Raw genomic sequence first — 19,776 nt, 5'->3', positions numbered from 1 at the left:
GAACAGCAGAGGTGGCTTGGTGACTGTGACAGTGCTTACCTTGTCGTGCCTGACCCCCAGCGCATCCTCGTCCTCCCCAGACAGCAAGATGAGCGACTGGGATTTGCCCTCCCGAGAGTACTTGGGGCGGATCCTTCGGGCAGAGTCAGGGGTCTGGCAGTGCTCAGGCTCTGTGTGGGGCTCAGCAGAGAGCCCCCCCTCCTCCGATTTACTCAGGGGCTTCCCTGACTCGCCCGCCTTGCTGGGGGCTCGTAAAATGTCACTGAGCATCGAGCGCCTGCTCCTGGGAGCGGTGGGACCACCCTCGGGCTCCTTCTCACACCTCGAGCCCCGGCTGGATTTGGGTTTCTTGAAGGCAAAAAAATTCCCGATTTTCTTCTTGAGGGTGCGGGAGCCAGAGGGAGCCATAGGGGCTGATCCCGGGCAGATCTCTGGAGTCGTGGGGCTGGGGAGAGATGAAGCATTGGAAAAGGTGAGCTCCAGGTTGCCAAGAGGTAAGGGATCAGTTTTTTCTCCCTGCCCACCTGAAAGGGATGAATCCAGACCCTGGACACACCACCTGAGATGGCAGTGTCCTGGCCAGGGCACCCATTCCCAGCATGGCTCCCATGGGTGCTGCATCATTGCCTCCCTGCTGCAGAACAGACTACATGGCCACATCCTGCACACCATGGCTGCCATCCCATTCCTCTTCCCCCAGCTTTGCCCTTGGTGATATCCCTGGGTGTGCTGCTTTCCCCAGCATCCCTTTCACACTGGGACCAGCAGCGTTTGCAGGGAGGCTGCTGAAACCCTGGGGACAGGTGTGTGCTGGGCAGGTGAGGGGCCCTGAGCTCCCCCAGGCTTACGGCAGTGTTTCTGTGATGAGCCTCTTGGCAAAGAAGTCCTCCAGCCCCTCGTCCACGCGGGTGATGCTCCTGTCCTCGCTGTTCTCGCAGGCCACGGGCTGCACCTGTGAGTGGCAGTTGCTGTCAGCCCAGCACGGGGCAAAGGTGCCCCCAGGCACGAAGATGTGTCACCCACCCCTGGGCATGAACAAGTGGGTGCCCCTGCAGGATGGGTGCTCCTGCAGGATGGGTGCTGGCACCTTCCATCTCATTCCCAGCATTAAAGCCAAACCATGGTGCTATCAGCTGCATCCCAGCTCTGATCCTGCTCCCTCCCTTGAGCACTGGGAGCTCCAGGCAGCCCCAGGCTCCTTCCAACCCCTTGCCCAGCACAGTGGCTGAGGTATGGCACTCAAACTGTGGGAGAAGCCTTTGGCAGGGATGCTTCCTCCACCTGAGCTCCAAGAAACAGACCCCTGTGCTGCTGGTGGTGATGGAGCAGGTGACCTGCAGGGACCCACATCTGCATCCTTCAGATGCTTCAAGTCCAACCTTGGAGTGCCAGCACGGCCTGAATGAGAGCCACCTGCTCTATCCCCATAACAAAGTGGCCCATGCCACAGCCAAGCCTTCCTCCATGGCACCTTCCTCTCCCTGGCATGTGGCACCGCATCAGTGGCTTCCTATCGATGAGAGGGAGGCGCTTCCCCATCGGTGGCATTTCAATCCATAATGACTTTTCATTACGGCTGGATTGATGCTGCTCAGGAGCCGTTCCAGCCAGCTGAGATCTGCTCTCCCTGTCACATCATATCCATCAAAGCCTGTCCTTGCTCAAGCCTTGGCCCACCCTGGGTGCCAGGAGTGCCTGTCCCACTGCAGGGTGATGGTCCCCTGGCCCTGCCAACCTCCAGCACCCACCCTGCCCATGGGACACAGCTCCTGCCTCCCCTCCGGCCCCATGCCAGCCCTGATCCCACCATGATCCAAGCAAGCATCACCACAGCCGTTCAAGACAGGGCTTTCCAGCAAGTGAGAGGATCCAGCTGCATCACGGTGGCATGGGGATGAGGTGATGCCAGCAGGATCCAGCCCCAGGGACAGTGACGGAGCTGGACTCGCCACTGACTGCACCCAAAAGTTACTTTTCCTTTGGGAAGGGGGTTGCAAAGGCAGGATCCCCATCCAGTCGCCTGTTGGATGGGGGGAGCACGACCCACCTCATCACGGCTGGCAGAGCCCCACCAGCATCACCGGGAGCTGTGGTGGCCGCCAGTGCTTCAGGGATGATGGATTTTGGATACAGGGGAGCAAATGGAGCTCAGGAGGAGGGAGGCAGCTGGAGCCATTGCCGAACACATCGCTGGTCCTCTGCACCCAAACTCTGCAGGTTTTTTCATTCCTCCCCTGGCTCCCACCGCTCAGCATCTCCCAGTGGGGAGCAGAAAAGAGGATGGATGATTCCCCTCGTCCCCCCCCCCCCCCAGCCCCCTTGCCCATCCTTTCAGGCTGCCCCCCTCCGAGGAGGAGGCTCCGGCAGCAGCTGAAATGCAGAATAATAAACCCGCCGCGTCTTTGCGCATCTCATTTTCCTGCCTCGCAACAAATACTGACCGCAATAATTCACCCAAGTGGGAAAAAAAAAGGGAAAACCACACCGAATACACCCCACCTCCCCCGGCAGCCGTGCCCCCCTTACATTCGGCTTGCTGGGCGGCTGCTTGTGCCGGCGGTTGGGCCGGGGCCTGGCTTTGGTGCAATGCTCCAGCTTCTCGCCGGCGGTCGGCAGGTCCATAAGGAATCCGGTGGCGGTGGCAGGCTGCGTGGCGGGGAGCGAGCCGCTCGCAGGCTCAGCATCCTTTGTGGAGGCAGGGCGTGCCGGCGGCGCGGCGGGGCTGAGTGACGGCGGCGCCCGGTGAGCTCGGAGCCCGCTGGCGTCTCGACCCGCTGCCGGCTCCAGCTCCGAGACACCTACGAGAGGCGAGAGTGTCCCTGTTGACACCCGGCCTCGCCAGGCCTCCCCATCATCATCATCATCATCATCACCATCATCATCACCGACGCCGTCACCTTCGCCCACGCGTGGAGGGTCAGCGGGGCGCTGGCTCCGCCGCGGGGAGGAGAGCGCGGCCGTGCCCGCCAGGAGCGTGCGTGGCGGCTTTGCGGCGCAGCCCGGGATGGATCCTGCCACCGCCGCCGGAGGGTTGCGTGCAGGGGATGCTGTGGGGGGATTGCGGGGGGATGCTCAGGCGGGGGCCGAACCGAGCCCCGCAGCCAGCCCCGAGACCTGCAGCAGGCAGCAGTGGTACGGCAGGAGCCCTGCCAGCGCTGGCCCGGCCAGCAGCACTCACAAACACACTCGTTTTGCTCTGCAGGCAGCTCCTCACCCCGCCACGTACCCTCTGGATGGGCGGCAGGGTGCTGCGGGGCTCAGGGACATCGGGGTCCCCTGGGGACACAGGGGTGCTGGGTGCTGGTCTGCACGAGCTCTGCTTTAGCCAAAGCACAGCCACCCATCAGCAGCTCATTGTCTGTGCCCCCCACCGAGATTCACCCCCCTCCCAGGCATGCAGGGCTCTGGGGGCAGCACCAGCAGCAAGGGAAACCCACGGGCAACATCTTCTCCCCGAGGCTGGTGGGTGAGTGGGTGATGTCTATGCCCAGGGTGAACCCTGGGATGGCTGTGGGAGATGTCACGGCACCCACAGTCACAGACAAACCTCCCACCCCTGCCTGGCTGTGTGGGGAGGGAGTTCAGGGCATTTACCCTTCTGCCCGAGGGCACTGAGCCAGCTGAGACCCAAAACCAGCACAAGAGCAAGGTCAAGGTGAGCATCCCCCACAGACCCCAATCACAGCACTGGGAGAGGCTCTCTGAAGAGTCCAGATCCTGCTGCCCTCAGCCCGTGGCATCAACATGGGGGGCTCTGACCGCGAGGTCCCCAGCTGGCTGCTGCGAGCCCCCCGCCCCTGCCATGCCCCGTGGAGGCAGCGCAGCCCACAGTGAGCCGCAGCAGAGGGACAGTTCCACGGTGACCTTACTTCTCACAGTTGCTGTGGGCCGAATGCTCCTGAAATGCTTGTTTCTCCTCCGCAGGGCCATCTTGTACTGCAGGGAGAGAGGCACGGTGGCAGCTCCAGCATGGACAAGCTGGCTGTGCCAAGAGGTATCCCACGGCAGCAGGCTTTGCCCAGTGATGGGTGCAATCCCTCCTTCACCCCTAGGCTCCCAGGGCTGCACCTCCTCATCTTGTCCCAGCTCCAAAACTACCCATGGTGCTGGATTGGATAGTTCCCCATCCAGGACCATGCATGGCACTGGATCCCAGGTCCCAAAGCAGCAACAGTAGGACAAGGTACAAGCAGCTGGGCCGCCAGAAGGACACGCTCCCGGTGCCAGCAGCGTCCCTGGCAGGCTAATGGTCCCATTTCCCAGCGCTAATTGCCTTAGCACTGCTCTGGGGGGTGCGGGGGGGTGCGTGCACTGGAGAGGCCGCGGCGTTAAGCCCGGCATCATCCGGTAAGGCGGATAAAGGGCAGTTATACCGCAGGCATCACGCGGCCGCAGTGGGTCTGGACCCTACCTCCTCTGCAGCAAGGTCCGGAGGATTCCTGCCCCTCGCCAGCGCGGTGGCATCGTCCTCAGCCGACTCCGGCAGCAGCACCAGGAGGTCGAGCCCCTGCTTGGAGAGGCTCTCTGCCTAAAACCATTAGGAAGCACTTAAATTATCCCAGGGGCTGAAGCGTGCTTGGCTGCCCTCTGTGCTCTGTGCTGCTCTGCTCCCTACCCACGGCTGGGATTTGTGAGCGGATTTAGGCCTGATTAGCCTGCGTCCAGCCCAGCGCAGCTGCCCTGTTGCAGGAGTGGCCGGTGCCTGGCGTCACCCCAGCAGCCCCCACCACACGGCAGCAGCACTGGGACTTTGCTCAGATGTTGCTGTGACCGCACGGGAAGAGGATTGCCTGGGAGGAAAACCAGCCTGCGTGGGAATTGCCCTGCTTCCCAGACTGCAAATCCATGGTCACAGCATAGGCACCCAGGTACCTGGAAAATGCTGGGGTACCCAGACTCCCCATTCTGCATCCCAGCCCCACATCCCCCTCCCACAGGTGCTGGCAGCCCCCAGCACTCACCAGTTTGTACTGGGCGATGGTCAGGTCTCCCAGCACGGCATCCACAATGCAATCAGCCACAGCGGCTGTGACGGACAGCTTGATTTCACTGGGAGCAGAAAGACGGCTCTCAGGGCCAGCACCCACCAGCCCTGCAAGCCATGGGGCCACCTCCCAAGGGAGAGCCTTGCTGAGGAGGTGGATGCTTGGCTGTGGCACCCAGAGAGGCACCTGGGACATGCCCATGTGCTGCAGCTCGCTGGGTCTGTGCTGCCGGAGCAGGAATGGGATAGGCACTGGCTGGGATGGAGAACGCCAAATGCATCCCCTTGCTGATGGTCAGCACTCCCTCTGCCAGCCAAAGGGATGTGCCCACAGGAACATCACCCCATGGGTCTCCCTAGCACCCCAGGGACAGATCCAAACTGGATCCAAGCTCGTGCAGGAAGCAAAGCCACAGCTGGAAAAACACAGCAGCAGGGCCCAGCACACCACTATCACCACAGTGTGGGGAGAGGAGAAGTTGGTAGGGAGCCCCCAGAATGCTCCTCTGGCCTCATGGGTCAGTGCCAGTGGCTGAGTGAGAAGGAAGAACAGCACATCACCCACTTCAGCTTGCTGAAGACATCAGTGACCATCTGGTCCAGGACAGCGCTGAGGCTGAGGTGGTCCTGGAGGCAGATCCTCTCCGACATGGCATTGACCAGCTGGTCCCTGACCCCGCTCTTCTGCACCACAGCTGGGCACAGGCCGTGCGCTGTGTCCAGCACCGCCTGCATGATTGCCTGAGGTTTGGGGAGGAAAGTGGAAGTTTCAGTGTCTTTTCTATCAGGATTCACATGATTTTCAGTAGACACCATCCCCCTTATCCTTATGGGCAAGGCTGATGAACACCCCGTGCTGTCCATGGGTGCCCACCTGGATTTCCCGGCTGCAGGTCTGTGATGCTTCCTCCATGAGACACTCCAGCTTGTGCTGCAGCTTGCCGTTCTGGTACGGGGTGTTTCCTGCCTCATACAAGAGCGGCAGGATCTGGAAGAGAGACGGTGTGGATCATCCCATGTCACCTCATCTTCCCTTCCCATACTTCCATGCACACCCTGCGCCCATGGCTGCCCCATGGAAGAGCATCACCTGCATCAGCTGGGCCAGGTTTGGCCATCTTTTGGCTTTGCTGGGCCAGGTTTGGGCATCCTCATCCCTCAGAATCCCTGTGTCCCCTCAATTTCTCCCCACCACCCACTGACTCTCCTTCCCCTCTTGCACCCCACTACGTTGCTACCTGCATCGGGGAGATCCTTACCCAACCCTTTCACCACCTTTCCAACGTTAGTACTGTCTTCTTAAATCCTGTCTCTGCCAGATTAAGTAACCAGGCGGGTGCCAGAGAGTTGGGGAAAAGGGGAAAGGAGATGGTTTGAAGATAAGTAGAGGAGGAGGTGGAAAAAGTGCAGTGGGGAGAGAGAACCAAGGCCAAGAAGATCAAACCAGGTCTGACAGAGCCAGGAGCTGCCAAGCCAACACAGTGGATTTTGTCATGGGCTGATGGAGCATTCTCATTGCTGGGGCAGGATGAAGGTGCTGCAGGGAGGGACCCTCAGGGATTCAGGGAGGTTTCTCACCAGTGTGGGCATCTGTGGGTTGCAGGGTGTGCTCACAGCTGGAGCACCCATCTCTCCCAAGGAGGGACGTGTGAGCATGGGATGCCAGAGGAAAAGGGGGTTGTAACCCCTGTGGGGGGTGTGCACAGCTGTGTGTCTCTGGGACAAGGGGACTAAGAACACTTTGATCTTTGTTCTAGAAGGGAATTCAGAAATTCTCAGCTGTTCTTTAACATTTGCAAGTGCTCAGTGGTGTGCATCCGTTGCATCGACATTCTGGAATTCCCTGGCTGCTGGTTAATGATGTCATTAACTAATCAATGCCCCGCTTCGATCCCGAATGGACTCCGGGTGAGCTGAGGGGGTTTCCCACGAAGTGGACTCACGCTGACAGAGAGGTTGGCATTCCTGATGGCCTCCTCAGCGCAGAGGATGTCGGTCTCCACCTCCCTCCCCGTGCAGGTGCTCAGGATGTCGACGTGCTTCTGCACACTCAGGCAGATCTCATTCACCATCTGGAGCACAGAGAGGCTGCGTCATGTGCCGACGCTGGAGCAGCACTGCCAGTTCCCCTCCTTGCTGTGACTTTCCCAGAGAAGAGTGTGCTCAGAGGGGGAACAGGCAGGTTCCAGCCTCCCAGAGCATCCCTGCCTAATAATCAGGGATGCCACATGGCTGGGATTTGCTGGCAAGAGTGCACAGGGGGTAGGAACACACTGTATAGGTTAGCATAGCAGCAAGTTATCTCAGCAGTGCATATGCATGAAATGCATGGATGCAGTTAGCAGGATTCCAGGAGATCTGCTTTCCATCCGCCCCCACCCTCACCACAGAACCATGAAATGGTGTGGGTTGGAAGGGATCTTAAACATCCTCCCATTCCAACCCCCCTGCCATGGTCAGGGACACCTTCCACTAGACCAGGTTGCTCCAAGCTCAACCTTGAACACTTGAACTTTCAGAGATTTGGCGTCTACAATTTCTCTGAGCAACCTGTTCCATCCCTCCAATCTGCTCTGCCTACTCAGGAAAGGTTAAAAGGGTGTTTTGCTGCTTGGAAGAGCTCACATGAGCACGCCAGGGTCGTTTGGGGCAGGGGAGGAGCAGCCCCATGCAGTAATTTGTCCATCAAACCTGTTCGGAAGAGGTGGTGAGGATGCCCTGCTGCAGCCGGAAGGTCTGCGCCGGCAGCGTCTGCCGCAGCTGGTTTCTTGTCAGACAGGATTGGAGCTGCAAAGGCAAGAGGCCATGAGCAGTGATGGTGGCACCTGGCCCTGCATCCCCCAACCCACATCTCCCCACCTTGTGCACGGCCTCCTCCGTCCTCTCGGGGTTGCTGCGATAGGCCTGTGCCACGTCGCTCATCGGCAGCGGCATCGACTTGAGCGTGTAATTCCTGTGAGGCACAGTGGGGTGAGCAGGTGCTGCTGCACCCAGGGTTCATCCCCCCTCTTCATGTCCCTGCAGACATGACACAGGTTCAGAGCCCACCCAACGGCAGCCTGGACATTGTCCCGAGGTCCAGCCCTGGAGATAGGGATGGCCAAACTCTGGGCATAGCAAACCCTGATGGGATGGCAGTGACCACCTGCCCAGGCTTTCCATGTGTCCCTCCTTCTTCAGACCTCCGGAGATCTGCACAACCAAACACCAGACCTGGAGGTGGGTGTGCTCAGCAGGTGAACAGCCTCTACCCATCTGTCATGGGCAGGGAGGAGAGGAACATCACATCACTGCCACCAGCAGCTCCCCCTGTGCTCACTGGGGGCTCCTTGGGTGACATGAGGCCGTGCTGGTTGGGATGCAGAGCCCAGGGGAGTCCCTGAGGTTGGTAATGGAGGTGCCATCACCAGATGGGTGTCAGGTTGCTTTGCTGGCTGCAAGACCAGAGTTGTGGACCAACTCCCTTGGGACATGCATGAAACTGTGTGATGGCCTTGCTGTTCAAGGGTAAAAAAGGTCCTGGGGACAGTGACAAGCTGATGACAGAGGCTCTTTTGCATGGCAGTAGCAAGCCAGGAGGATCAAGAGGCTCCTTCCTTACCTCTCCAAAGCTTGAGCCACCTCCAGCAGCCCGTGAGCAGTTGTGTTGTTCCTGTCCCAAACCACGGTTCTGCAAAAAGAAGGACGTGGGTGAGCCCTGCCCACACCCACACTGCCCTGAGGTGGGTGCTGGCAAGAGTCAGCCCAAGGCTGACCCCAGGCACCAGAGAGCCTAAAAATGGGGTTAAAAATTATGATTTTCAGTATCCAAAATCTAAACTTGGACTTTGCAGGGAGCTGTAAATTAGGTGGGTGCCTGGAGGGAGTGAAGGACTGGAAGGACATTCAGGCACCATTCTGCAGGCAGGGACAGATGTCTCCCAGAGGAACAGCCCTGGCTGAACACCATTCCCTGTCCTCTGCAGACACCACTGCTTTGGCTTTGTGTACACAGTGTGGTCCAAAATGGCATTTTAGGAACTGATGGCAGAGCATGAGGCAAGGGCAGTGACTGCAAAGGTCTGTCTGCAGCATGCTGGGCTGTGCATGAGCCTGGAAAAGAGCTGGTAAGCACCAGGGCAGGCATTGAACTGCTCTCTTGCCCTTCACGTGTCCCCTGCCAGCACTGCCAGATGACTGCCATGGGTGCACAATACAGTCATAGCATCCAACCATGTACGAGGAGTGGTCCAGGAGCACATCCATGGCTGCCAGGAGCCTTGACAAGCCTCCTTTGATGGCACCAGCATCACAACCATCATATCAGGGCCACCTGGCACAGGGTCACCCACAGCATATTACAGAGCTGCTGCTACCTGAGCTTGGTGTTGATCTGCAGGGCCTTGGCGAGCATCTTGGCCCCCGTGTCCCCCATGGCGTTGCCGCTGATGTCCAGGGAGATGAGGCTGGTGTTACTGCCCAGGGCACTCAGCAGGACATTGGTTCCCAGTTTGAGGCGTGATTCAGCCACAGACAGTGACTGGAGAGGCTAGAAAAAGGACAAGGAGGGGGCCAGGTGGCCAGGACACATGTCAAGGTACATGTCACCCTTCAGATACAGCCTCCATCCCTGTCCAGCAGCCTCTGGGATGGTGCTGGTTTTGGAGAGACCAAGTGATGCTGAACCCCAAGAAACAGGAAGGCAATGAGTGCTTAGGCAACAGGCTGGATTTAGCTCAGATGCCTGGCAGGCAGCGAGGAGAAAAGAGAGGTTTTTGGGAAAGCTGTGCTGAATCCAGGTTACACCAAGTGTCTCCTCCATGCCTTTAGCCAGACACAGGTTCCCGTTTTCCCAGATGAATGGGAACAGCTCCCACTTCTCTGTCTGAGCATCTGCTTCAGACTGAGGAAAATAAAAGCAGAAGGACTTGAATGGCAGTGGGAGAGAGGGAGGATTGCTCCCAGGCTGTGCGAGAGGGATCCGGATGGCACCCCGGCATGAAGACTGCACAGAGGTGGCAGAGGGTGACCAGGAGCACGGATGGGATGGTTGGGGTGGCCGACGGCAAGCTGGACTCACACAATCCTCCTCCTGGGTGAGCTGGACAATGCGGTGCAGGACATCCAGTAGACCTTCCCTGTGGGAGAGATGGCGTGTGTAGGGGTTACTTGTGCATGCCCTGGGGCCACAGATGCAGCTGGCAGAGCTCTGTCCTCCCTCCCACTCTTGCCTGGGCTATGACCCGTCTCTGACTCTGCACCAGGTGCTGGCAATGGTGCCCCTTCCTGTTGTGTTGGAGCAGCCAGGGTGGGCAGGCAATCCCTACCAGCCCATGGGCTTTTGATGGGGAGAGAGAGTCACGGTGGGTGCACCATTCCAGGATGGCTCCCAGCCTGGGTGCTGCTGCTTTGCACTCACTTGGATTTGATATTGAAGTTCTTCCCCAGGGAGACGTGCCTGATGGATTTGCTTCTGCCAATGGAGAGCACCAGTGTCACCATGTCGGGGTCAAAGCCTGCAGGAGATGGGAGACTCCCACCAAGATGCTCCAACAAATCCACAGAGCTGGCACCAAGGTGGCCCCTCGCAGGAGACCTGCAGAGCCACCAAGCTGCCACAGTGGGATGTTGGAGATGCTCAGGGAAGATCCTGAGCATCTTCCTCCCTTCCTGGCTTCCCCAAGGAGACAGAAGACCTGTGCAGATCTGGGGTCCCTGGGAAGTGAAATTTCTAGGTGAAATTAACAACTGGCAGAGGTGATGTTTGTCATGATTAGGATCACTTGCCCATGGCTTTGGAGGCCACAGCAGGACCAGGTTGGCAGCAGAGGCTGCAAACACCTGCAGAGTGGTGGGAAGAGTTTCTGCCCAGGGAACCCCTTTCAGTGCTTCAAACCCTGAGCCAGCGACATGAGACCACTTCAGATTCAGTGAACTGAAGAGGACTGTACCAACAAAGGTGTGAAATAAGAGATTTTGGCAAGTCCTGAGGCAGGAGGGCATAAAGAAATCACCTGACTCCCTGTGCTGGGTGAGTGGACATGATGGTCCAAGAGATGGAGGAGATCTTCTCCAGGCTGGGAAAAAGCAACCTACCATTGTCAGACAAGTCCAGGTCACTGATGGAGCTGGCATCGGGGATGAGATCCTGGATGACTTGGGCCCCTGCTGACCTCAGCTTGGAAGAAACAGCAAGACATCAGTACAAGAGGAGGCAGCGAGCCCTGCAAACGAGATCCTGCTCTTGGGGAGGTCAGACAGGGCATGGACCTGCCCGCACTGCCACAGTGCCAGGGGTGGTGGCATGGCCAGAGGGGTGGTGCCCATGGCTGCTGGACCCTCACCTCACAGCTGCTAAGATCCAGGTGCAGGTCACTGATGTGACTGTTGTCTGCCAGCCCTTGCAGCAATGCCCTGGAAAAGTCACCAAAGCCCCCCCCATCAGTGTGAGAAATGAGGGCACCAGCACCTGCCATGGGGCACCCCCAGCGCTCCAGGCAGTGGAAGTGGGATGCTAGAGAAGGTATCCTTCCCAGAGCTCTGCCTCTCACAGCCCCTTCCATCCATCCTCCCCTGGGCTGGCCTCCCCAGGCTATGCTCACCCCTAATCCATTCCCCTCAGCCCAACCTCACCTTACGACATCGGCTGGCAGCTTGGTACCTGCCAGGGAGATGTGCCTGAGGGAGCAGGCCTGGCTGAAAAACTCCTTGATGTCAGGGGAGATGGTTTTCACCCTCCTGAGAAGGATGGGCACAACATGGATCATCTGCCACCCAGGACCAGCCACCCCTGGGTGCCACACCCCCCTCACGCCATCCCAGGGCTTACTTGTGGGAGTACACGTTTTTGGAGAGATCCAGGTGGATGAGGCTGGTGTGGGATCCGTGGAGCAGGGCTCCAAAGAGCTGCCAGGGTGGGGATGTGAGCCATGTGGAGGGGGACCCAGAGGTGCTGCAGCCCCTCACAAAGCCCGAGGATGGAGGGGGACTGAGGGCAGGGCTCACTGCATGGTACTCACAGCATCCAAAGGACAGTCTGTGCCAGCCAGGCTGAGGTGGGAGAGCGAGTGGCAGTGGCGGAGGAGGCTCTGCAGGTTCTGTGAGCAGAGGGTGCTCAGCAGCTTTGCCCCTGAATCCCACCCAGCACCCTGCAGCCCTGGAATCCCAGCTCCAGCCTGTCTCCTCCCTCCTGCTGAGCACAGGGTGAATCCTGCACACAGGAACCCACTCTCTCATGGGATACATCCTTGCTCCAGATGGCATCTCCCACACTCCCACAAGGGGAAGTCCCCAGGGTGTCCCCATCTGCTCCCAGGCAGGCAGGGGGGAGTTGCAGCCATGATGTCCCCATCCCTGGGGTGCTGCAGGGCAGGGCACAGGCCAGAGGAGACCCAAGCCATCCAAACCACACTGGGGACGGAGTCTGAGTGACGTCACCCCATAACAGCACGTGAACTCACACTGATGTCATCCCCAGCCAGCGTGCCAGGGTTTCCAGAGAGGTCCAAGTGCCGGAGGGAGAATCCAATGGCTTTGTTATCTGTGAGGGCCTTGCATAACGTGCTCATCCCTGCTCGAAGAGAGTGGGAGAGAGGGACGGCTACAGGCCCCCTGCCCTGGGGAGAGCCGTGGAGCAGAGCAAAGGAACTTCCCTCCAGCTGGGGCAGCAGGACATCGCATCCACAAAGATGCCTTTTCCAGGGTGTCCTTGCAGCCCCTCCAGTCACTCCTTTTGTGGAGGGGGGCAAGGGCACCTGGGCTGTACCTTTGGCTGTGAGCATTGTCGTGGCCAAGCTGAGGCTCTGCAAACCCTTGGGACTCTTCTCCACGTGCCGGCTGAAGGCAATGACCCCTGATGAGAGCAGAGAGCCCTGAATGGCTGTGCAGGCACAGCTGGGTGCCCATCCCACCCTGAGCTGCAGCCTCCAGGACAGGAGGCAGCTGCTGGTGGGATCTGAACATCAGTTTTTGTGGGTGTAAACTCATCCCAGCCCAGGATTTGAGTACCTCTGTCTTCCAGCTGGTTGCCAGCAAGGTTGATGGTGTGCAGGACGGAGTCGGGATGGCTGCTGAGCACCTGGGCCATCCTCTGCACAAAGTCACTGTGGGGAGAAGGGTCACCCATCTGAGCAAGATTTGGACACCTCCAGGAAACACAGCCACCAACCCTGTAGCCTTACAGACCATGCCACCAGGCTGCCAAGACCCAGCTCATTGCTGCCTTACAACACCTTCACTTACGCTTTCAACCCACTGTTCTCCAGCACCAGCTCCTCCAATGTCACCGATTTGCTGAGCATGTAGAGCAGCTGCTCTGAAATCTCCTGATTCTGGCAGGGAAGAAGAAAGCCTTTCTAGGAACCCGGCCACCTCCGGTGCACCCAGAGCCACGGCACCGGCACTCACCAGCCTGAAGTCCTTGCAGGAGAGCTTGGTGAACCACAGGTTGAAGGACAAAGCAGCGACACTCAGCGCCACATCCCTGCAGCATGAGAGGGATGAGAGAGTCAAGGGCCAGGATGAGCCAAGGCTGGTCCCAAATGGGTGACCCAAAACACCCAGCTGGGGGCTATCCCAAGACATCCAGCCCCAGGGTGCCCCAAGATATCTGGAGTGCCCCAAGACACCCAGGATGCCAGAGCACACCCATCCCGTGGTGGCCCAACACATCCAAACCCGAGGTGTTCCAACTGACCGAACCCTGGGATGCTCCAAGACACCCACCCTCAATGTGCCCCAACACAACGTTCAACAGAACGGGACTGGGGACTGTGGCTTTAAAGCAACCCACAGGTACCGATCATCTTCCCCAGATTATTCCCTTGGGGAAAATAAAATGAATCAAAATATTTGCATGCTTCTATCTAAACCTCAGGGTTTTAAACTCTTTTTAACTCTGGGCTCTCATGTGAGCAACACCACAGGTTTTGCTTGAATGGAAACAAGTTTCTTTTTTACTTCCTCATCCAAAGAAATCTCTAAAACCGTCTCCTTTTTGGCCAGCTGAACACAGATCCCCTGTTCCCCAAAACACTCAACCCAGAACTTTGACTTGCTGCAGCCCAGCCTGGCTGTTGCCTCCCCTGACAGCTGAGCCCTTGCTCCATCTTTCTTGGGATGGAGACATGGCTGAGCCCCACAGGGAGAATGCCAGGCACAGCTGGAGCTCAGGGCCCCACTGTCAGATTATAATCAGGTGATAACAAGGCTATAACAGATCTCTGGGGGGGCTGGTGAGGAGCAGTGCAAGTTTCGGGGTGGAGAGCGGCAGCGGCTGCTTTGCATAGGGAAACACCTGACAGCCACGAGCTGCGAGAAGCGGCCGTGACGTTGGGTTTTCAGCCCCATAAACAGCTCCCAGGCTGATCTAAGAGTTAAAAATGAACAGAGAGGCTGCCTGGACTCTCAGCTGCTGCCCCATGGGACAGGGCACAGCATGTTTGGTGTGGGCGAGTGTCAGGCTGCAGATGTGGCACCCCTGGAGCATGTAAGCTATAAAGGTTTCCAACATGGACAGAAGAGCGTGTTGGGCCCCCTAGTAGGGACAGGGAGAATGAGGGTGAGTGCTGGAGTGGCATGGGACACTGCAGGCAGCATGGCTGGGGGACTCACCGGCTCTCCAGGTGGCTGAAGTCCAGCAGGTTGAACTCCCGGCAGTCCTGGCTGTGATAAATGTTGTCCACATCCTTCCCAGAAGGATGGATATGTGGATCAGGCTCAGCACTGAGTCCTGGGGAGGGCTCAGGTGCCTGGTGCTGCTGGAGGGAGCTGAGCCCATGGGGCCTCCCTTCTGGGGAATCCCTTGCCTAAACCCCAAGTCCAAAACCTTCCCCAGTGCTCTGGCTGGCAGGGGACATGTCCCAGCTTGGTGGGACAGATTGGTGGGTCTTGGACAACTTCTGCAGGGAATGGTCAGAAGGCAACGCACCCCAGGCTGGTGGGAGCGAGGTGTGGGGAGAGGGGGCTGGGATCAGTGTCCAGAGGAAGGGGGGACAGCAGGTCCTGCTATGGCTGGGTCCCAGCAGGATTCTCCTCTACTAGGACACCCAGCAAGATTTCCAGGGGCTCTCCTTAGGTCACAGTCTGGGAAACAACCTGGCCCAAGACACCCCTCTCCCACCTGCACTTTGATTCCAGCCCACCAAGGAGCAGGGGGCACTCAAGCCAGGCGAAGCTGCAGTTCCCAGACCTGGGCTGCCCCAGCCACAGCAGCTCCATGAGGCACCCACGAGCATCCTGGTTCCCTGCACACCAAGTGACACACTGCCACTGCCTGCACGCAGGGGATGGACCAGCTTACCCACTGGATCTCCTCACGGAAGGCAAAGCCATTGTAGTCACACAGAGCAGCATAGGTCTCTGAAAACCCCCCTGCGAAGAGAAGGCAGTCTTGGGGGCAGACCTTCCCATGGGAACACGGAGGAGAACTTGGGGAGAGTGGGAAACAGGAGAGGGATGACAGGGACTCAGAAGGGATGCTGAGGGCTCCCCCTTCCCTCCTCAAAGGGGAGAGAGATCTACTGTCAGCCCCAAAATGGGGGCTTTGGCTTGCTTTGCTTGATCTGTGTGGGTACCAGGCCAGGCACATTGCTGTGGTGATAATGGAGGTATCCTGCTCCAGACCAGGCCACAGGAAAAGCTCCTGGCTCTGCAGTGGTGCCATATGAGGTGGGTAGAAGCATCTACAGCTACAGGTTCTCACAGGTAGATATGGAGCATCATTGCCCACTGTCCTGCTCCTTTCTGGGGAGCTACCTCCCCTCAAACCTGCTCCTGCCCCGTGGGATGGGGTGGGCTGGTGGACAGCAGACCCCAGTAGCAGGGCTCCATCTGACCAAAGCCACCACGGGTGCCCTGCCAGCAGAGTGGGGGCAGTCAGCAGAGCTGGTGTTGATGGATGCAGGGCTGGAATAGTCCCCAGGGTGCTCCAGCCCTCCTGGTCCTGCCTGAGGGAGGTTATGGCAGGACTTACCACAAGGCCCAGGGTTGCTCTGCAGCATTTCCTCCAGTGAGTCTGTGATCTGCTGGATCCTCTCATACAGGCTGGGGGGGCAGTTCTTGAGCAGCGTCCTGGGGAGGGAGCAGAGGGGTGTGTCAGGATGGGCCAGGAGAGCATCCCCACCACTTTATGCTCAGCTACAACCCTTGTGTGTAGGGTGGGTAAAAATATTCAATCAGGGAGCAGGGTCTCACCTCCATCCATGTGTTTTACTCCTGCTAAAAGCACTGTTGTGCACCCATCTTATATTTGGGATTTTCTAGCTGCAGGTGCCCTGGTTCATGGCAGGTGGGTTGGAACTAGATGATGCTTACGGTTTGTTCCAACCCAAACCCTTCCAGGATTCTATGATTTGGGGCTTTTCTGGGCAAAGGGGTTGCTCTGGTACCTACACAACCACCCCTGGGGAGCAGAAGACCCTTACCCAAGGGATGAGTCTGGAAAAACTTTCTTAAGTGACATGGTGACATGGATAACAACTTGCTCCAAATCATCCAAGGACATGAACCGGAAGGCATAAGACGCTGCATCTGTTTCTATGACAACCTGCAGGGTCCAAAGGACAAGAGATGCCTGAGTGAGCTGGCAGCACACAGCGTCCCCAAGCCCCGAGACATGATGGTGACAGCCATCAACTCCTCACTGCCAACCCAGTTGGAGCACCATAAGTGCAGGGAATGCTGTGAGCACCAGGAATTTAGGATAAAATACATTTGTGTGCCAGAATAAGGCATAAACCTCCTGAAAATTCAGCTTAAGCTGATGCAGAGGCAGCCCAATGCAGTGGGGTGAGAACAGCCTTGTCTCTGCCTGCTGCAGCTGGAGGATGGAGGTTTCCTCCCTAAATTTTTTTAATCGAGGTTTGGGGCTTTTTTAGCTTATGGTTCCTACCAGGAAAAAAAAAAATCCCATGGCAACATGCTCCCTGATTTAATTACACACTGATTGAGGCGTGGGAGCAAGATGACAATTATCTGCTGGCATCGCGCGAGGATGGTGCTTCCGCCAGTGCCCAGGGCTGTGGAGGCAGGAGAGCGTGGGACTGCCTGCACATTAACAATCCCTGGGCTTTCCACACCGCGGTCAGATGTCTTGCCCTCCTCCACCCTGAGGTTTCAACCCCCTGCACCCTTCTGTCTCTGCCCAGCTCCTTCAGTTCTCTCCCGGAGCTCAGCCACGCAGCCTGCTGAGCAGCAGAAACCCCGTGTGGAGGCTGAGGCCATGGTGGCTGATGATGCTTTAACAAGAAAAAGCCAGACAGGGGGTTAGCAAGGACCAGACAAGAGGTTAGCAAGGACCACAGCCTTGTTTTGGTCAATATGTCCAAGCCTTGATATCCAGATCCTCTCTTCCACGGTTCCCACTGCCACATCTGCCCTAGGTGCCTGCCTCTCTCTAAGAGGATTAACGGGGTTTAAAACACCCTCCTGCTAAATTTGTCTTCACCTTGGTAAGCCTGCAGCCGTTTGTCACCTTGTCCCTGCGGAGTGGGAGGTGCCATGCCCAGGCACTGTCTGTGGATGCCAGAGGGGAACAAGTGCAGGCACCCACCCAGCACCCCTGGGTGCCTCCCTGCACATCCAGCTCCGGAGCAGAACCTCTCATGAGGCCGTAAGAGGATTTCTTTAGAGGAGGAACAGGGACAAGTTCCCTGTGGAGCTCTCAGGGATCAACCCTGAGGTGACCCTCAATGTGCAGTGGGGGACCAGAACACCCCCAGACCCTGTGGTGGGCTCCGGACCAGGGTTTGCCATGGGGCAGCGGGAAGAAGGTGAGGTAATGCCCAGGTTGTGTTTGTCCCAGTTGCTGGTGCCACTCACCACACTGGGCTCTTGGACCATCATCTCCCTCACCTCCAGGAAGCTGAAGCTGCTGTGAACCTGTGGGTCAGAGGAGTAGGATCAGCCCAAGTGCTGATGGAGAAAGGAAACCCAAGGGTTAACATCAACTCCCACACTTCCCCATGCCTCAAATAGTGCTTGGCCTTGGCCCCACCCTCCACCACCCTCCAAACAAGACCCCCTCCCCTTCCCCCCATTCCTTTCCTCATCCTGCTCTTGAGGGCTTCCCAGACCCAGTGGCCCAGGTGACTCGTGGGTCACTCACCTCGGTGCCCCAAGCCCCGCCAGGAACCACAGGGCTGCCCCATGGCACAGGGTCCCCACACTTACCCTCACTGGCAGCATCACAAGCAGCACATAGGCTCGCCAGGGTGTCAGGACCTAGGCAAGGTGTGACAAGGGACCATGGTGACATGGGAGTCACCCCTGTCCCTCACTGCAGCTGTGAAACAGCTTCCCGGGGAAACCAGGAAAGTGGGAACCAGGCTGGACTCTGCACATACCAAGATAAAGTCGTCATACTTGGATTTCACCTGCAGCTGGATGCTCAGCACCAGGAGCACCTTCTTGGTCCCCAGGAAGGCGGTGATGCCCTCTGAAAAGACCAATGTCCGCATCAAATGAGGTGGCTGAAGTCACCTTGGTCCTCTCCCACATGCCCTGCTGCCCTCGGGGATACTGTCCCCACCTGAACCATCTCTCCCTCCACACCTGACAGTCAGACCCTGGTTGCTCTCTGACAAACCACACGCTTCACCAGCTGTGAGTCCTCTTTGCTGCTCAGGTGATGCTCAGGTGATGCACCCACCTCCCCAAATTCTGCCACAGCCTCAAACCAAGCACAGGGCTTTAGGGTCTCTGGTTCACACTGCCTGTGCTGCCTCACCCACTGGGAGGTGGCACTAAGTGACAAGAGAGTCCTGATTTCTCTTACTTCCTGTCCAAATTTACCACTGGGGAGCAACTGGTCACAAGTCCATCCTCTCCACAGAGCAGCCAGGGTGGTCACATGTGCCAACCTCCCCAAGTTCACAGACGGGTCACTCCCACGGTCACTGGGCCACTGTGAGCATTGCTCCTGCCTTGAGCACCACCTCCCTGCCTGCCTGATTCATGCCTCTCACTGGGAGAAACAGAACCAAAACCACAACTGTCCATCACTGTGCAGAGCAAACCAGGCTCTCACAATGACACCGAGCCCTGCGGGTCCAGGGGCTTGAGCCACGTGTCTCCAGGGTCCCATCCTGGTAGAGCCAGGACCTGAGGCTGTGGGGACACGGCGACTCAGCTCCTTCCCACCTCACTGCAAGCCTCGGTGGGGCTGATGAGGCTGAAGGACCCCGAGATGTCTGTGGCCTTCTGCTTTTTCAATCAGCCAAGAGGCGGCTATGAGCAGTGGTACTTCACAGCCCCCCATGCTGAGCTGCAGGCTGTGCCTTCCAGGGGAGCTGCCGGGGACCCCCCAGATGGCCAGAGCAACCCCAGCCCATGGGACTGAGCAGCACCAAGCTGCACCCACAAACCTGGCAGCTTGAGCTGTGCAGAATCCCATCCTTGAGGAGCCAGGTTGTCTGGGGATGCTCTTGGTCCAAGCTCCATCCTCAGGCAAATGAATTTTGTGGACAAGAAGAAACCCCAGACACTGCTTGGACCCCCCTGAACCTCAGCTGCTGCTGCTGAGGGAGCCAAAAGCAGCTCTGCCAACCCCAGCGAGGCAAATTGGGGCCAAGCAGGCCCCGTACGGGTGCTTTCCATGTGGCAGCGATGCCCCGGCAGCGCGGCGGCGGGCGATGCTTACCTTGCAGCTCAGCAGGGATCCCTCCCGGGGACGCAGCCATGATTGGTACCACGGGGTCACCTGCCCGGGTATGCGGGTGTCAGGGCAGCATCCTTGGGCGCCGCGGGAAAGGCACCCTGCCGGGAGGAAGCGCTGAGGTTACCAACCGGCAGCGCCGCCGCCTCGGTGCCTCCTC

At 58.3% G+C, this 19,776-nt stretch overlaps 1 protein-coding gene across 4 annotated transcripts in view; it reads right to left on the bottom strand.

Moving 5' to 3' along the window:
- Positions 1 to 19,776, bottom strand: part of CARMIL2 (capping protein regulator and myosin 1 linker 2) — a 22,954-nt gene extending 3,178 nt beyond the window's left edge. For 2 of the 4 annotated variants that reach the window (XM_032121833.1, XM_032121836.1), the window contains exons 1-33: positions 19,602 to 19,776; positions 18,307 to 18,398; positions 18,134 to 18,184; positions 17,783 to 17,842; positions 16,387 to 16,508; positions 15,936 to 16,033; positions 15,264 to 15,334; positions 14,576 to 14,649; positions 13,370 to 13,445; positions 13,205 to 13,293; positions 12,971 to 13,065; positions 12,729 to 12,815; positions 12,424 to 12,533; positions 11,983 to 12,060; positions 11,793 to 11,869; positions 11,597 to 11,701; positions 11,308 to 11,377; positions 11,060 to 11,141; positions 10,383 to 10,479; positions 10,044 to 10,101; positions 9,340 to 9,512; positions 8,586 to 8,654; positions 7,844 to 7,937; positions 7,676 to 7,771; positions 6,928 to 7,056; positions 5,859 to 5,972; positions 5,550 to 5,725; positions 4,962 to 5,049; positions 4,412 to 4,528; positions 3,870 to 3,936; positions 2,527 to 3,047; positions 849 to 952; positions 40 to 445 (exon numbers count right to left, since the gene is read on the bottom strand). In XM_032121833.1, coding sequence (XP_031977724.1) covers positions 40 to 445; positions 849 to 952; positions 2,527 to 3,047; positions 3,870 to 3,936; positions 4,412 to 4,528; positions 4,962 to 5,049; positions 5,550 to 5,725; positions 5,859 to 5,972; positions 6,928 to 7,056; positions 7,676 to 7,771; positions 7,844 to 7,937; positions 8,586 to 8,654; positions 9,340 to 9,512; positions 10,044 to 10,101; positions 10,383 to 10,479; positions 11,060 to 11,141; positions 11,308 to 11,377; positions 11,597 to 11,701; positions 11,793 to 11,869; positions 11,983 to 12,060; positions 12,424 to 12,533; positions 12,729 to 12,815; positions 12,971 to 13,065; positions 13,205 to 13,293; positions 13,370 to 13,445; positions 14,576 to 14,649; positions 15,264 to 15,334; positions 15,936 to 16,033; positions 16,387 to 16,508; positions 17,783 to 17,842; positions 18,134 to 18,184; positions 18,307 to 18,398; positions 19,602 to 19,641 — 3,786 coding nt within the window. In that variant the 5' untranslated portion in view covers positions 19,642 to 19,776. The remainder of the gene's footprint in view (positions 1 to 39; positions 446 to 848; positions 953 to 2,526; positions 3,048 to 3,869; positions 3,937 to 4,411; positions 4,529 to 4,961; positions 5,050 to 5,549; positions 5,726 to 5,858; positions 5,973 to 6,927; positions 7,057 to 7,675; positions 7,772 to 7,843; positions 7,938 to 8,585; positions 8,655 to 9,339; positions 9,513 to 10,043; positions 10,102 to 10,382; positions 10,480 to 11,059; positions 11,142 to 11,307; positions 11,378 to 11,596; positions 11,702 to 11,792; positions 11,870 to 11,982; positions 12,061 to 12,423; positions 12,534 to 12,728; positions 12,816 to 12,970; positions 13,066 to 13,204; positions 13,294 to 13,369; positions 13,446 to 14,575; positions 14,650 to 15,263; positions 15,335 to 15,935; positions 16,034 to 16,386; positions 16,509 to 17,782; positions 17,843 to 18,133; positions 18,185 to 18,306; positions 18,399 to 19,601) is intronic. The other 2 variants (XM_032121834.1, XM_032121835.1) reach the window with 2 other exon arrangements.

The sequence above is a fragment of the Corvus moneduloides genome, chromosome 12 (genome assembly GCF_009650955.1).
Source record: "Corvus moneduloides isolate bCorMon1 chromosome 12, bCorMon1.pri, whole genome shotgun sequence".
Lineage (NCBI taxonomy): Eukaryota > Metazoa > Chordata > Aves > Passeriformes > Corvidae > Corvus > Corvus moneduloides.
This window is presented reverse-complemented; position numbering and strand designations above follow the sequence as displayed.